Source organism: Emydura macquarii, unplaced genomic scaffold (genome assembly GCF_026122565.2).
Source record: "Emydura macquarii macquarii isolate MOO-44397 ecotype Brisbane River unplaced genomic scaffold, CSIRO-AGI_Emac_v2 contig_3477, whole genome shotgun sequence".
Classification (NCBI taxonomy): domain Eukaryota; kingdom Metazoa; phylum Chordata; order Testudines; family Chelidae; genus Emydura; species Emydura macquarii.
The window spans coordinates 9930109-9948781 of NW_027133614.1; the positions used below are offsets into that span (position 1 = coordinate 9930109).

At 39.1% G+C, this 18673-nt stretch overlaps 1 protein-coding gene across 4 annotated transcripts in view; it reads right to left on the reverse strand.

Annotated features, from left to right (window-relative positions):
• Positions 1-15323, reverse strand: part of KCNT2 (potassium sodium-activated channel subfamily T member 2) — a 245565-nt gene extending 230242 nt beyond the window's left edge. For all 4 annotated transcript variants that reach the window (XM_067535158.1, XM_067535157.1, XM_067535156.1 and 1 more), the window contains exon 1: positions 15042-15323. In XM_067535158.1, coding sequence (XP_067391259.1) covers positions 15042-15136 — 95 coding nt within the window. In that variant the 5' untranslated portion in view covers positions 15137-15323. The remainder of the gene's footprint in view (positions 1-15041) is intronic.
• Positions 15324-18673: the final 3350 nt, after the last annotated feature.

An 18673-nucleotide genomic window follows, 5' to 3' on the forward strand; every position in this document is an offset into this window, starting at 1 on the left:
AGGCAGGCTTACTAATGGAAAATACATAGAAATTGAATGTGTCTGACAAATGTTTGGTAAGACTCTCATAGTAATCTTATTTTGATGTTTCTGATATAGTAACTTCTGATACCCATGTTTACCTCCTTTGTTGGAGCGTGTACACGAGCAAGAGTGTTGCCCGTGGATTAAATACAACCACTTGTTTCATGACTGTGGAATAGCCCAATAGAGAGTCATCCCAAAAGTATGGATAGAGAAGGATTTCTTGCATTACAGAAACAAAGTTTGCTGGTATAAAATAATAAACTTTGGAAGAAAGAGAAGCCATCTGAGAAACAGGTTTAAGAGGGAATTGTATAGTTCTCCCATATACCAGTACAATGCATGCCAAGTTTCATGTAACATGCATAAACATTTATAAACATATTTTGTACATTTTTATATATATATAAAATGCTTTATATGGCATCTTTTCACCCAGAAAGAGGATAAATCTTTTTCCAAATTATGGGCCAAGTCATCCTCATCACAGAATGGAGATGGCCCCAAAACACTCAAGGATAGACCAGAGCCACTAAGGCCTCGTCCACACTGGAAAGGTTTTGCCAGTATGGTTTTACTAGCAAAAACCTCTTAGTGTGGCTGCAGTTATACCAAAATAAAAAGTATTTTAGACAATATAACTTATACTGGCTTGTTGAGCAAAATACATGAATACTATGTAGTCTGCTCTGTGGTTTTTTGGGAGGACCCTTTACACAGTATCAGTCCCTAGCAACCAATAGCAGTAAATGAGTTCAGTGCTAACTCCTACTCGATTTGCAGTAAGGAATCAACAGTGACATAATTCCAGGGGGAACTCTGGCATGAGGATTTCCCTGGAGATCTTTGGACATTAATTGGCCTAGATGGACATGCACCTATTGCTAATTCTTTCTCAAAGGCCAGGGATGCCTCCCTCCCCTCCCCCCAGATGGGGGGATGGTAATGAGTGGTATGTGAGTGAACATGCATTGGTTCTTCTTAAACTTTCCATTTTGGTGCGTTTCTGTATAATATGAGAGAATTGAGGCCTAATTATATATATATAGCACCCTGTAATGCAACTATCTCAGGTTTCAGGGCTGCACAAGGATGTATGCTGCACAACAGTAACTGTACGGCAAAGAGGAAATTCTGCCCAAATACAGATGAAAGGCATGTATGGTAACACTTTTCAAAAGCACTTTAGTCCTACTTTCAACATTGATTAAAAAATTTAGGAGTCTACATCTCATTGAAAGTTAGTTATGAAAATGGAATTTAGGCTACTATAAATTACTTAATTGCTTTTGAAAATTGTACCTGTAGTGAAAAATCAAAAGCTATCCAGTATTTGCTTAAATCATTAAATCCTTCAGCATAGAATTGCTAGAAGTGAATATATTCTCTTCTGAAATTAGTAAAACAAATTGATTTAAGTGTTTCTTTAAAATGTCTTTTCTTTTGAGGAATCCATAAATTTTCATGTAGTTGAATCTAAGCCCAGGTTTTTTAAATCATTTGATTCAGAAACATTTGGGTTTCCCTCAACCCCTTCCTAGTTTAACAACCACTGAGGTGCTTTCCTACTGAAATGGCAAACAGAGAGCTTCACTCAATTCACACTATGACTGATCAAAGTGAGTTAAAGTGAGTTCTGAGATTTACATAAGGGAATTGCTCAGCAAAAGCTTTCAATCACTATGACAGCAAGCTGTGCAATTGTCCAGCTGATATGCGTAGGTGTTGTAAATGATCTGAATCCCTTTCATTTGCACATAAGTGGTAACTTTTTTTTTGTTTAAGTAGCAAGCAGATCAGAAGGGAAACCTAATTTTCCATTAATCCTTTAAGTGTCTTTGTCTAAGAATAGTACTTAGAATCGCTGCTATTTAGCTCTGCAATTCTGGCCTAAAAGTATGCATTGTATAAAAGTGACCCAGGTTATGTTTTTCCTAACATAGAAACAATATGTGAAATTAATGGTATCTACCTACACATGTCGTTCAATGTGTTTTTTTTTTTTTACCAAAAAGATAGAGAGAAAAAATTGGTATTGGGGAAATACAGATATCTGTTTTAGTGTTTGAGAAAATACAAAATATTTGTTATTGGAATAACGAATGGAAGAATTCCAAAATGTTGTGTTTATTAATAGTATTTCAAATTTGTTTGGAATCCAATCATTTTTAGTATGCATTATAGAAATGAAGCACTAACCCTGAGAGCTTTCATACTAGCTTTGTATACAATCTGACATGAAATCTGATGAGGCAATAGATAAAATGGCAGTGCAAACTGAAATGACTGCTACACAGTATTGTGCCTTGATCAAATGGCAGTAGGTTAGCAATTTTTCAGAATAATGTGAGCTTTATAGTCTTAATCAGTTATTACTGATTTCACTGCAGTTAAATTCATCCCAGTATGGAGGGCTACTGAAGTTTCTATGAACTTTTTAAATCTTCCCTAAGCCTAAAGCGGTTAAGGACTAAAGCGGTTAAGGGCCCTCTGCCCTGGGATAAATTTCATCCCAACAGTAAAAAATGCACGGTTTAAAAACCATCTATATATTTTGCTCTCAAAAAAGTAAGAAAAAGTTATACTACTGAACTACTCATTTTTCTTCAGTTAGGGGCATCTTCTTTGTAAAGTAACTAAAGCCTTGGATATAAAGTATGACCTGTATCATTGGCCATCATGGGTGAAGACTTCATGGAACAGTTCAGGAAGAAAAGTTCAAGCTTGTACTTATTTCTCTGGATCTTGGACTGGACCATCATATAACTCAGAGCAGTATAGAAGTATAGGACTGGAAAGGTACCTTTAGAGGTCGTCTAGTCCAGTCCCCTGCACTTATGGCAAGACCAAGCATTATCTAGACCATCCCTAACAGGTGTTTGTCTATCTGCTCTTAAAAATCTCCAATGATTGAGATTCCACAACCTCCTAGGCAATTTATTCCAGTGCTTACCTACCCTGACAATTAGGAAACTTTTTTCCTAATGTTCAACCTAAACTACACCTTGTTGCAATTAAAGCCCATCGCTGCTTGTTCTATCCTCAGAGGTTAAGGAGAACAATTTTTCTCGCTCCTCCTTGTAACAACCTTTTATGTACTTGAAAACTGTTATCATGTCCCCTCCCCCCCCCCCCCCCCAGTATTCTCTTCTCTGGATCAAACAAACCCACTTTTATCAATCTTCCCTCATAGGTTGTGTTTTCCAGACCTATAATCATTTTTGTTGCTCTTCTCTGGACTTTCTCCACATCTTTCCTGAAATGTGGCACCCAGAACTGGGAACAATACTCCAGTTGAAGCATAATCAGCACAGCTAGAGCAGAAAAATTACTTCTCGTGTCTTGCTTATAACACTCCTGCTGATACATCCCAGAACGATGTTTGCCTTTTTTTCTAACAGTGTTACACTGTTGGCTTATATATAACTTGTGATCCCCTGTGACCTTCAGATCCCTTTCTACAGTACTCCTTCCTAGGCAGTCATTTCCCATTTTGTGTGTGTGCAACTGATTGTTCCTTCCTAAATGGAGTACTTTGCATTTGTCATTATTGAATTTCATCCTATTTACTTCAGACCAATTCTCCAGTTTGTCCACATCGTTTTTTAATTTTAATCCAATCCTCCAAAGCACTTGCAACTGCTTCCAGATTGGTATCATCCATATGATCTCTAGACCATTATCTAAATAAATTATGAATATATTGAAAAGAACTGGACTCAGAACTAATCCCTGCAAGTCCCCACTCGATATGCCCATCCAACTTGACTGAGAACCATTGATGATTACTCTCTGTGAACAGTTTTCCAATCAGTAATGCAGCCATCTTATAGTAGCTCCATCTAGATTTTATTTCCATAGTTTTTTTATTAAAAGGTCATGTGACAAAGAATCAAAAGCCTTACTAAAGTCAAGATATACCACCTCTATGACTTACCCCCCTAATACAAAAGGCTTGTTACCCTGTCAAGGAAAGCTATGAGGCTGTTTTGGCACGATTTGTTCTTGACAAATCCATGATGACTGTTACTTATCGTTTTATTATCTTCTAGGAGTTTGCTTAATTATTTGCTCCATTATCTTTCTAGGTATTGAAGTTAAGCTGATTGGTTTGTAATTCCCTGGGTTGTTCTTATTTCCCTTTTTATATATTGGTACTATATTTGCCCTTTTCCCGTCCTCTGTAATCTCTCCTGTCTTCCATGACTTTTCATGAAATAGGAATAGTCTGCATGTCTGTCTGTGGAGGGATTTTGAGGGAGAGGCAGGGGAAATGGGATTGCCAGTAAAAATGAGCAGGAAAAAATGCTGATTTTTGTAATGCTAAAATGTATGAGTTTCGGATTTTTTTCCATAGTACAACACAATTTGTCCCAGTATGTCTCTTTATAGATTCCTGTACACACTGTACCAAGGCTCCTATTCAACAAAGCACTGAAATAAATTCTTACCTTTTAAGCAAATGCCTAAATTGAATAGATTTAAGCAAGTAAGCACATTCTTAAGTGCTTTGATAAATTAGAGCCAAATTATACCCTATGTTACACCCATGGAACTGAATTTTTATCTTTTGACTGTACTGGAAAATTGAGTAGACACCATTGCTACAGAACATTATTGTTTTTATTTTTAAAATATCCTTCTTTAAAACTCTAGCATTATCTGATCTGACCGTCCTTTGACATGTATATGGACTCCAGATGCAAATTTGTCATTAATAGATTCATTAGTATATCCATGAGCTAACAGGGCAGCAAAAATAAACACTTTTTCCTCAAGTTAAATCATCTCTCCAGGTTGTGAAGCATCTTTGTCTTCAATAAATTGGATATTTTCAGTTCTTAAGCATGTTGTTTTTCAACATAATTAAAGATACTAAGAACTGATGTTCGCCAGATTTTATGAAAGCAGGACCATTTTATTAGATAATGTACTTTTACATTATATGAAACTTTGTTGAAGTTGGTCGGTGTGACAACTACACTTCATGTAGGATAAATGTAAAAAGCAATTAAGGTACTTTATAGATTAAGATAGCTGAAATAATAGGAGTCACCACCCAAAAGACAGGCCAAGTGTAAGTCCATTCAGGAATCTGAGCTATGTAGACAGAAGAGTTTCACTGGGGCTGAATGCAAACAAAGGGGCTGGGTATTGTTTCATGGAACTGTCTGTGTGAGAGACAGATGCAGCAGAAACTCTACAGAAGTGGACAGACGGCTGCAGGAAGTCCCATTAATTTATTCACCTAATGGAAACAAGATACAAGGTTCTGAATATTGGCTAACAATTCAGGTCAAAAGGGGTAATAGTACATTCAGCAAAAAGGAGGAGGGGACTGAGAAATCTAGTTAATCACATTGATCTTTATTATTTTACATTTATCTAAGGCTTTGGAGCTAAATTGTGCCATTTCAGCACAGACGCGAGGATGGGGCAGTATGAGGAGTAACAGACGTATGGTCCCATCTCAGTTCTGGCTTCTTCCCATCCCTTTGGTTCAGCATGTATCCACCTCCAGAGGCACAAGGATGAAGCAGTTCTTAAGCCCTTCTGCATAGTACACCTGCTCAATACCCAACCATAATATGGCCCTTGTATATTAAAGAATAAACTGATTGAGACAATATATCCTGTTTGTTGACCATGAAGAGTCTTTGTCTACGCTACACGTTTTTTCCTTAAAATTTTCTGTCATTGCTATCACCGTGCAACACTACTCGTAATAGAAATAGCAGTGGCGCCAGTGTAGACAAGATGCTGCTGGCATTTTAACCACTGTGCAATCTAACCATGCTTGGAGGAGGTCTGTAGTGTTACAACAGATGGTGTCCTAAGGGGTGATGGGCAGGAGAACTCTATTTTCAGGAAATATGTGATTGGCGAGTATAGTATATGTGGAGGAAGGAATAAAGCCTTAATGTTGCACCTCCTGGATCTCTCTCTTTCTGATGTTTGAACACTGAATATGTACAGCTATTGAAAGTTTGGAATCTGCAGATGTGTGTGCACTTATGTACTGTAAGGGCTGTTGGGAGGATTTTCTAAACAATTTTCAAACTGATTCCACTAAAATGATTTTAAAACTAGTTAGACATAGCACAGACCCAGTTTTGATGGTTTAATCACCTCATCTGTTCTTACTGGAATGATTTTAATGGGTCTATATTATAGCTCTAACCAATTTTAACACGGATTTAACTGAACTGGTTTTAAAACTAGTTAAAATATTCCCCAGACTAGCCTGACACACACAAAAAAGAACTTCATATCTACCAAATATGCTTAGTTTAACAGAAAAAAAAAAGTATTTTGCTTCTAAATAATTCAGCATTAATTAAAAAAAAACAAAAGTAGTTAGCAGCAGCATTTATTACAGATTCTCATGTAAAGGCACAATCAAGAAAATATTTGTTCTTTATGAAGAAATGGAAAATTAATGCTCATAAACATGAACTTAACTCCAGTGTAGAAGAATTGTACAAGGTTCTATCTATGGGACCTATGTGCTACTTTTGTGCATGGCCCTCTGTTCAGTGGGCTTTTGATTCATAGTTTGTAATAATGTAATAACTTTTCCACCATTTTGATTAATAATATGTTCATTAATATGTATGTTAAAATACAGTATAGGGATCTTAAGCATCACTAAAAGTCTTCTAGAACAGGCTTTCTCAACACATTCTTTTATTTAATATCTATCTGTTTGCACGCTCTGACTTTTCAGAATATTATTTGTTTTTTTTATTTCCTGCTTCTGATCTTTTCTTCTACTTATCCTTTTCAAGCACTTCCTGTAACCTAATCAAATCACATTGGTTTCCTTATTGCTTTTAATTTCATATGATTTCCTTTATAAAAAAAATTATTTGTTTATTTGGGGCAGGGTGGGGAAGGTAGACAGCCTCTGACCATTACAACTATTTGTTGTTGTTTTTTCTTTAATATAACTTTTGTTGAAGACTAATTCATACATCATGTATACCACAGACTAATAAAACACACACCCAAGTTACATTCAGTTTGTGTATCTAATCTTTGACATCAGGTTTCTTTTCTTTTACATAACTCTTCCCCATATTTATCACATGGAGCTTATAGAAAATATCAGCATAACATGGACACAAAGAAATAGTGTTGTTGTTGGTTTTGTTTTTGTTTTTTTTAAAAGTCTTATTACGTATCATTTTGTATTATGAAACAAAATACAACCGGAGAAGAATTCTCCATCTTCACTCTTCTTGATAAAAGTCCATAATACTGTCTGGCATTAATGATCTTCCCCAACAGGCTTGGATTAAAAACAAAGAAATCCTGCAGGCATAAGCAATGTCTATGCAAGGATTTAAGACCTCCAGGCAGATTTTTCAACAAATGCTGCTATCTTCTCCAGAATCTAAGCTTCCACTTGAAAATGGACTAGATCCTTCGTTGTAACTCAGCATAGCTTTATTGAAGTCAACAGACATATGTCAAGTTACACAAGTTGAGGAAATGGTCCTTGAGGTCTTCTGGCAGTGAAAATAGCCATGTCATTGTAAACCAGTTCACTATTGTCTTTTTCAGTCTGCTGATGGACAGAATAAAATAGTGATACATGGTCATATTTTACCCTGTATGTTTAATCAAGACTTCCATTGTCATCAGTGGAACAGTAGTTTCATGTACAGAACATCAGTGGAATGTGTTTCTAAGAACCACCTCATTTATTTCAGTAATTTAATTTTGAAGCCTGTTTCTTGCAACCTTTGCCAGCTTTACTAAAGCATGGCACAGAAAAATAACAAGTTTTAAATATGAAAATAGCTGAACCATATATTAAATGTTTTTTCTATCAGTTGCAAGACTGACAGAACTTCTGACTAACCATGAAAACACAGGAACAATGATGTTTACAGAGTCTTTAGCTGCAAAGCATAAAACTGAGTGGCTTGGAGGAATTTATGGCTTTTAAATAAGCAAATATTTGTATAATTTTTATCTCTGATTTATTTATGATTTAATAATACCTATTATTAAAATAGAGAAAACTAGCGTATATTAGAAAACAAAAATAAAAATCCCCAAAAAAATTCCAGAAATGTCTGCTGGGGTCATGCCAGTGCCCAACATGTCCTTCAGCATCCCAGGGAGAAAGGCATAAAAAGTGGGGTTGTCTCCAGTTCCTTCACTCTAATTCTTTTGCTAATACAGGATGCATATTGCTAAGGACTCAGCAGTACTAGGGAAGGAAGGCAGGTTGTGGAACACATGTTCATGCACATTTGAAAGAAACACAGTTACTGTGGGGAAAGGGTTTGTTTGTTCTTCTTTGGATGATTGTCCACATGTATTTCATTTCTGGTGACTCATTCACAAACCGATTTGTATTCTGGAGGTGGATGATTAGTGTCTATTGGGATTATGACTGCAGGACAGCTCTGCCAAAGTGGGCCTTGGGTCTGGAGCCCTCCAGCAAGGAATAGTACTGTGAGAAGGTGTGAGCTGAGCTCCAGGTAGTTGCTCTACAAATCAATGAGATTGGGATACATCACAGGGAAGCAGCAGAAACTACCTGAACTCTGGTGCAATGGGTCCTAATCTGTGCATGTGTATCTAAGTGGCCCACCATGCATATTTTAACACAGACTGAGATCCATTTTGACATCATTTGGATGAACATCAGTTGACCCTTCTTTATGTCAGCAAATGTAAAGGAAAATCTAAGAGAGTTCTTAAATGGCTTTGTTCTGTCCAGATAGTAAGAAATAGACATAACAACTTCCAAGTAGTGGAGTTTAACCTCTCCCCATTTCATGGGGCTTGGGGAAGAAGATAGGTATGTGGATCTTCTGGTTAAGATGAAAATCTGACACCATTTTAGGTAAAAAACCTTGAGTAAGGTTTTAGTCACTGTGCCATTTTGGAATACTGTATAAGATAGTCCTGACACAAGGGCCTGAATTTCTCCTATACTACTGGCTGAGGTTTTATCCTCAGATTAATTAGGTCTGTGTACCAAAAATGTCTGGGCCATGCCAGGGCTATCATTGTCATTAGACCAGCTGATCTTCTGGGGAACTGGAGTGTGGGCATACATGAGCCTATTGACCCTGGGATCAGAACCATCTGATAGGGAAGTGAAGGAAGTTCTGGATGACTCTATGGTGGAGGAATAGGATTTCCTTGATGCTAAATGGGTATGGAGCCTGGAGTGGACTGGCAGCTTACCAGGGTGCTGTGGGCGGTGGTGGTGTTGTCTGGAAGAACAGTCTTATCACCTTCCAGTTCCAAGAAAGCACTCACAGGGCTTTCCAAAAGAAATAACTTAATTTGAAGCTCCCTGGATTTGTGAGTTCTTTTTGAAAAGGAGCAGCATAATGAGCATTTTCATGGTGGTTCAAAAAAAGAACTAGATAAGTTCATGGAGGATAGGTCCATCAATGGCTATTAGTCAGGATAGGCAGGGATTGCTGTTTGCCAGAGGCTAGGAATGGCTGACTGGATGGATCACTTGATGATTACCTGTTCTATTCATTTCCTCTGAAGTACCGAGCATTGGCCACTGTCGGAAGACAGGATATGGAGCTATATTGACCATTGGTCTGATCCAGTCTGGCTGTTCTTATGTTGTATGCACTTTTCCCAGACAGACGAGACTTTCAGCATCCCTTGTTGATAAAGGGCTCTCTCACAAGAGGAAAATGTCTTGAATCCAGGAGGTTTGGACTCCACTAGATCCAGGAGGTGGCACGTGGGCTCATAATACTAAAATCCTATTTTCTTTTTGTAATATGACATTGGGATGAAAGGATAAAACTAAACTAATTGGAACTAACAAAAAGATAAATTGCACAGTGTACCGTTGGCACTGTGGTGATTCCTTCTCACAGCCATGGACAGTAAGAAGGAACTGGAAAGCAGTTGTAGCCACCCAACTTTAATGCTCTCAGCTACAGGATGCTATATAGGGTGTAGGCACAGACACTGCTATTTTGAAGGTTCCAGGTTTGCATTTATGGGGCACACACACCCCTGAAGTAGAATGCACTTGGATAATCACTCAAACTATTTTTATACTGCATGTTGTTAGCAAAAAAGAGAATGAAACAGATTGTTGCAGTGGAATCTATCAGCAGCAAAACCTTTAAATATTGTATTTTCTTTACTCTACTTTAACCCTTAATTTTCAAATATCCTGACACCTACTTAACAATGTCCATATTCTTAAATGCTGGATTTGTTGACACATTGCTTAAGAGCACCCAGAATCCCTCATAGGTTCTATTCAGTGTTGTTGTAGCCATGTTGGTCCCAGGATATTAGCAAGAAGAGGTTGGTGAGATAATATCTTTTATTGAGCCAGCTTTTGTTTTTCTCTTTGCTTCATGTTGATATTACCTCACCCATTTTGTCTTACAAGTTATGTCAAGGGACTAAAAGTGAATTTGACTTTGAGTATATTCATCTTCTATTGCTTAGAGAATGGAAAGGCATGAGCTTTTTTGATCTTTGCAGACCGCTTCAAGTTGTTTTTGTGCTTGTGATTATCTTTGACTACTAGAATAACAAGTTATAATAAAGTAAGGAAACCACAAGAAAGGGATAAAGTTAAAAAAAATTGTTAATAAATGTTAGTTAATAGCCAAAGTCAAAGTTCCCTTGAGGCAATGGGTCATCTGTCTGACAGTTCAGGCACATAAGTTTCATAACCAATGGTACACAAGGGAAGGATGTGGCCAGAATCACGTCAACTGCCTCTGACTGCCCTAGCCCAATGGATTAGGTACTCATTTTGCAATGGGAGAACTGGAGGTAGCCTTTCAAAGTCTCAGCAAAACTCAAACCCAGAACCTTCATGATTGTAGTTAAACACATTAAACACTGAGCCACTGATCCTCAAACCTTAATTGATAGCAACTGAATTTGATGATTGGGTACATAAATCGTTGCAGAAAATGTTAAGTTTGAAATAAATACTCAACAGCAAAAGACTATGGGAATGATTGGTTGAGATTTTTTTTTTGTTGGAACCCCTGCTAAGCTCTCAACAAGGCCAAAACTGTTGTGATGTTTTACAGACAGGAAATTTGTAAAGTAGTAGGCCATAATGTAACTGTCTAGACCATTTGACTGTCAATTATAATATGGGCTAAAAAACTTGTCTCTAAAGGTCCATTGAAAAACTGTTGCAACTCAGAACAGGTAAGTGACAGACTGTTATCCCAGAACTGGTGAGTTAACTCTTTCCATATGTGCTTTTAATCTTAGCTGTCTAGTCTTTGATTAATAAACCAAACAAACTTGACCATAATGTCTGGTCAATAAATAATTAAAACAAGCCCAGTTATTTACAGGTAGGTTTACTGAGTTTGTGATTTCATTAAACACACACACAAGCCCATATCCAGCCCCAGCTAATATCTCTCATGCATACAAACAGGGTCTAAGGACTCAACAGGGTCCTTCTACAGTGATTTCTCCCATGTACCTGAGGTCACTGTGTGACTGTCACAAAGGGTAGGAAGACAACTCCTCCTCCTCCTTCGACTCTAAGTGCACCCCCTGTAGGTGCTGAGCTAGCAAGAAGTCTGTGCCTAGCTGCCGGTAGGGACAGGAGTAACCAAATAGGTTGGGAAATAGAGGCTTAAGGATGAACAGACTGGGAGGACCAAAAATGGAGACAACTTGAAAAGAACAGGAACTCAAGGTGAAATAGACATTGGAGCAGGGAAGGCTGGGGAAATGGGGGTTCAATGGGCAACAGACTGGAGGAACAAGGCTCAAAAAGGAAAACTCTTGATGGGGATCAAAATGGAGCAACCACTTGGAGGGACATAGGCTTTCCTTGTGCTCCCATTCTGTCCCTACTACACCTTCCTCCTAAGTTGCTATTCCCCTGAGGAGGTTCACAGGTCACTTTTTGGTTTCAATTGTGACCAGTCTTTTCATTTCTGGATAAACTATGTACACAGAAACAATCTCATCCATCCTACTGAAATATGTCAATGTAAGACTACAGTAATTGTATGTGTTTTAATATTCAGGTATTCCATTAATAGTTGATATACATGAATATTAACTCTAGTATATAAGACGGGACTTGAATTCATTCTTTGAAAAGATGTGGTGTGAATGATAAGTAGTTTGAGAACCATTAATCTAATACATCATGATTCACACTCTCACATAAAATATTACATTTTAGGGCTGGTAAGTTACAAATATAAATATTAAAGGACTTTACATTAACTCCTGCTTTCTGAATTTAGGTGAACAGAGTTCACAAAAATGTCAGGAAAGAGAGATTTTGACAAAAATGATTGTTCACTGTATGCAACAAAAGAGAAATATGCTCTGTCAAAAATAAATTTATGTTTATGTATCACAGCAATAAAACAGATGGCATTCACAAATAAGTATGTAACATTTCATGTAATATCACTTTTGTGACTAGTCAGTATTAGTTAATGAACAGTTAATCAGTAACCGGCATTCCCATGGACCATATTATGTAAAGTCCCTTAATTTAATATTTCCAAAAATTATGTGCCGAAAGTATTTGTGATACCCCCAGAATGTCCCCAGAATGAGAGTTTCTATGCAAAATCATTTATCAATCATTCATAAGTGATAATGACACAGTAAAAACAGTATGGGATTGGTTCAGACTTTTGCAAGAGAAGTGTGATCCACATTTTATTTGAGATTTAATATTTATAATAATAATCTAGTGAACAAGATTATCTTAACATTGGTGTGTTTTCATTTAGTACTCAATACCGATAACTAGGGCCCAAGCATAATTTTTTCGGGCCCAGTACAAACTTAACACCGGACCCCTCCCATAATGGGGGTGCATCCTGGGCTGGGCCTCCAGGCCCTGATAAAGTGCCCCTTTTTTCCCTCCTATGTGGGAGCCCTGCTGATAACATGTAAAGCAATAACTTGGTTTGCACTAATCCATAGATACGAGTTTACGGTAAAAGTGCTGTCTGTTTATAAATAACCAATAATCCTGAAAAATATTAACAGCAGTTCTAGAGTGATACAAAGTAGAAATATTTACATTGTTCTCTTTCTATTGTGCAAACTTCAAACAGGAATTTCTACAGTTCAACAGATGCTGTACGAAGCATGCACTGCATCTTTTTTGAGTCCAGATCCTGCTCTATTGAAGTCTATTTGGATTTACCAAAATCCATTGACTAACATGCAAGCAAGATTGGACACTTGGCTAGCAATAGTTTGTATCAGAATAGAAAAAGAATCTTTTGATGTTTTCACTTGATTTTTTTTTATTTGACATCATTACTACAAGTCCCTGCATGATGGGATCATGTACAGGTATATGAGCAGCTATGATTGCTGCAGTAATGATGATGTCTAATAAAAAATGATTTGCCCATAGACCGATGTCCTCTGGAGGTATTAATTTAGTATGTTATAATGAAGAGTTTGCTGATGATGATGCACAATAATTTAAATAAAAATATATTTAAAATGAATGTTGTATTACTCCTTTGTAACTTTTTGGGGGACCACTTTCCAGTACTGTGCCCTCCACCCTCCTCATTTTATATGATTTAGAATTAAGCCTGCATATTGTCCTTGAAGTGGTACAAACAGGAATTCAGTACAAATGGTCCTCAGCTCTAACTCTGACATCCTGACTGAAGAAAAAAGTGCATATACAAAACCCATGCAAATTAGATGGCAAAGTATAAAGGATTATCACCAGCAAACATTTGCTATGTCACTGATTCTCAACCATTTCCATAATGTGACACCATGTTCCCATAGCAGAAAAGTAAGGGGTGGAGGGGACCTTCTTAGCTAGCCAAAAAAGAAAAGGGGGGGGGGGTGATTACAACATTCCTATAAGTCTTGACTGTCAGGTTGACAATCCATAGACTACATGATATCCATATATTAACATAAAGGAATGATCTGTTATGTTACCATTGCTGTATGTATAAACCAGACAATATTAGTGGCCAGTCACAATGTAGATATGCTCTAAATTACCACGTCAGAGATAGACTGAAGATTTCCCTGAGGGTACCTGAGCCCCAGGTAGTTCTCTAATGAATGTATGAGCAAGATAGCATCTAACAGTGAAAGTTTTAATAATGGCTGAAGTTTCAATTACAGAATGTGACTGTTCATGTGCCTTAGACCAGGTTTTATTTTTTAATGTAAGTACCTTAAAGAGAAACTTGATAGAGTCACATTGTTTAGTCTCGTAACTTCCTCATACACTTAAAGAAGTCAAATACATAATGCACCTATATACAGCAATGTTTCATTGCATCTCACACTCCACAACCAGCAAACTTTGCAATAATTCTTACCAGTTGACCACCACCAGGAATCCAGAGGCACAATAACATCGCAGTGAACAAAAAATGTCAGTGCTGTTTATCTCTTTAGACCATTAAAAGTTATTACTGCAACTTATGTTTTCATGGTCAGTGGAGAACTGCAATTTAGCAGCAGCAATGTCTACTAGCAAGGCAGCCGGACATTCATACATCAGTGCAGCTCTCATTGCTAGAGAAGCAGAATGGGAGCCCCCCCATTGTCAATTTTCCTGTTCTGAGGATGAGCCTTCAACCAGTCAGATTAGCCTCCTTCACTATTTGGAAGATGCAAAGCAGACTGACTGTCTCCTGAAGGAATAAAGATAGTTTATCTGCTTTTTGAATGAGTGTCTGTCTCTCTGTCTCTCTCTCTCTATTCATATATACCCCAGGAATAGGAGTATGCTCTCTATGCATATAGAGAGAGAGAGACTGGCGTTCTTTGTGTGGTTTGTGTGTGTGAGAGTGAGTGAAAGGAGTGTGTTCTTGTGCTACCCAGGCTAAGCACTCTCTGCTCTGTTTATTTAAATAGCTCACTAAATAGTAACAGGTTCAACCTTTCTAGGAATTTCCCGGCAGACAATGGAAGAAGAGGGAATGCTGGTTAGCCTGTCCCTGCTTTCCAGCCCTCTTTTGTCTCTCTCTTTGCAGAGCACAGCTTAACCACACACTCACCTGTCGTCGTTCTGCCATCCTTGGTCTCCCAGCAGCAAATCCCGAAACCTGTACCTGGGAGGAAGAGGCGGCACCTCACTCTCCAGATCCACCATCCTGCCTTGGCAACCACGACCTCTCCCCCCCGGCCTCCGAGAGCAACGCTCCCAAAAGGCAGCAGGGAACCGAGCAGGTTCAGCCCCAGGACCGTGCCGGCGTTAAAGACCCGAAGGCGGAGAGCAGCGGCGAGTCCTGGGCTGGGCAGGGGACGCTCCACAGCATCGGAACCTGCTCCAGGCTCTCCTGCAGAAATGGGAGCGGAACCGGGGCTGAAAGTTATTTCCTTCCAGCCGCCGCTGGTCGCGGCCGTTCCCCGGGAAGCAGGTGCGGCGGCCGGGCAGGGACCAGGGCTGCATGAGATGCGCGCACAGCTCGCAGCCTGCTGGCTTGACAACAAAGAGACGCCTGCCAGACTCGGCCATGCAAATGATATTTGGAGCTGCCGCTGGCGGGCCAGCCAATGCGATTCACGCTCATTAGCATAGTCCAGTGATGGCGAGGGGAATCTCTCCTTGCCAGCCAATGGGATTGTTTTTATTAGCATAATGTCGCTGTGGGGTTTTCTCAATCCCCGGGCTAGGAGCTGCGATAGAGCCCTGTGGATGCCCAAAAAGCCTCCTTCGGAGAGAGGCATTGCACCAGATGCGGATATGCAGGACACGTGTAACCCTGCCCATCGCTACCCCAGGAATAGGCCTGGCTCAGGGACCTCTACACCCAGGCGCAGAGCTGGCGCAGGGGAGGGGCAGAAGCTGGGTGTGGGCAGGCTGGAAGAGAGAGGAAACACCTGGTCAGAAGTGTGCCTTGGCAAATCCCCTTAAGGGGGAACCCCAGAGTTCAATTGAACTGGTCCAAGTTTTCCCCCAGTCCCAGAAAAGAGAGACATTTTCTTCCACAACACCATGCAAAAGCCTTCCTCGGGCAGCCCAGTTTGTGGGATATCTAGGAACCCTGAGGTGCACTTCACAATCTTTCTCTGGCACGATTGAGTCCAGGGTCAGTGCGGATGCACGGTGTTCAGCTACTGCACGGAACTGGATTGTTCCTTTGCAATGTGGTTGCAGGCTCCCAAAGCTAGACAAGCGACTCAATCCTGGTAAATCTGTAGTGAAGACATCCTCCTAGGGGTCACTGCTCAGGCTAACCCCCTGAATGGAGGAGGCACAAACTGCCTCCCCTTGTTTCTGAGCTGATGCATGAATCTGTCCCATTGAGCACTAGGAAAGGCAGGAGAGCCAAGGAATCAGGGGTGCTAGAACAAGGGATGCTGAGGGTGCACTAGTACCCCCTGGCTTGAAGAGCTTTCTGCCATGGACAGGGTTTACAGTTTGGTTCAATGGCTTACAGGGCCCTCACTATAAAAACTGTTCTAACACCAAAGCAAGGAACTACATTGTCTAGTTTAACAGAACCAGTTTGGCTTTGAGTTCCTTAAAAGGGCACCACCAACTTGAGTGTCTCATTTCCAGCTGGCAATACTTAACTTGCTGTTCTTAAAAACTACAGTACATCTAAAGTCACTGTAACTGCATATAACTAAGTAAATAATTGTCTAGTTTGTCATTGTGTTTACTTTGCATCTTTTATTCCCAGTATGTGTGCAGTCATTTCTTGGATTTTGCTGGTGGTGGATGCTTCTCCCCAACTCTGCAACAAAATGCTTAGTAGTAACAGTAGCAGCAGCAAAACGGAACCTGAAAAGGCAGCAGTGTGCAAAGGGAGAAGAGGGAGGAGAAGAAGCCATAGTAAAGATAGCTGAACACCTGATGCCATATGTAATATTAATGCCCCACATTTAATCCTCTTCTACTTTATTCTGCAGTCTTTTTTGTCACTTCAGCAGAAAAAATGTACCATTAAGATAATGATGCCATATTTTCCTTTCTTTCTTGCAGCATTCAAGATTTTTTATTTATCATTACATTTTAATAGCTTTTAAATAAGGGTCTTATTTACTTCAGTTTTCCACTGAAATATTGACACTAGAAGTGTTCAAAAATAATAATTCAAGCTACAAAAAAGTTATTATACTTTCTTTAAAATCAGGAGATTAAAAGAAACAATAATTTGTAGGATTTTATTTGCTTTCTGATTAGTATTTAGAGCTCATTCAAATTCACATGTTTTCAAGTTTATCTCAATAACTATCAGGGCTAGAAACATTCCCCCACTCCTCCAAATGAAAGCTGATCTTCTCACTTAATCATATGCCACTAGGAGCTGGGGCTTTAACAAAAACAGAGAATAGTGTAAGATTGATGATGAAATTGTGAGAGTTGGCAACACTGTGAGGTGCATCAGGCCTGTCAGTGGGTCTGGCTTTGCCACTTTCCCTCCTTTTTCAGAGTGATGAGCTGTGAACGTCTTTGTACCATATGAGGAGCTGAAACCCTAATTTATGTGTGCCAGGGAGTAACTTCTAAAGAAAACCAATTTCATTTGTCCCTTTGAGACGTTTAGTGAGTCATCTTATACACAGAAGTGATATTTTCCAGGCACTCCTGCTTCTGTTCATATATGTCCGTCCTATTTTTCAGTCTGGCAATGTCATGCCTATGTTCACTAGTTTCCAACAGCAGTTGGTAATTCATTTTATACCAGATGAGATTTAATACTGATGACATTTTTAGAAGGGCCACAAATATCTTCCAAATTGTATCCAGTCTCCATGTCAGGTATAGTTACTGTGCTGCTGTGTTTTACTAGAATCTGCACAGATGCAGTTGTTTTGTCTTTCAGTGATGTTAAGGTGAGTCAGTTGACAACACTTGAGCTTTTTGTTACCTTTTCCTCCACTGGGCTCCAGGCCAGACATACAGTCTTTGCTAGTTAAGAGCTGGATTGTCCTAGCACAGACACAGCTGCACTAGAAAGGAGTAAGGCCTTTTTTTCCCATTTGCCCATGTGTTAGGAACTGTCTAGATTGCAGCTGCAGGCACTGGTGGAAGGTTGAGTAGTAGCTTCATGACTAATATTCCCCCACATGTGCAAGTGGGCAGGGAGACATAGGGAATGGTTGGAGTCATGGCTTCATCCACATAGTAGACTTGTTCAGTCCAATCCCTCCATACTCCACTGGGAGTAAATTTTTCAAAAGCATCTAAATTCTACTGAAAGTCAATGGGACTTAGGTGCCTTTGAAAAATTTACCTACAGTCCTGTTTTCAAAAGAGCCTGAACGATATAGGAGTCTGGGAATAAAATTTTCAAAAGTGATGTCACTTAGGAGCTGACATCCTATTGACTTTCAGCAAGACTTAAGCTCTAAATTCTCAAAGTGTTTTGTCAAAATGGGACATAGGCTTTTAAATCACTTAGCTGCCTTTAATTTTTTTCCCTTTAGTAGGAGAATCCCAAGGCACTTTAAAAAACAAAGAAATCCTTAGACTGCCCCTCTGAGATAGGTATTATTATCCACAATTGGCTGATGGGGAAACTGAGAAATGGAGAAGTTACAGTAAATTATTATTTATATTACCTTGTGGCTTAATTACATGCCAGAAGTCACACCGCAAGCTGGTGGCAAAACCAGGAATAAAACCCACAACTGATTCCTAGTGGTATGATACAATCAATAAACTATGCTTCCTCTC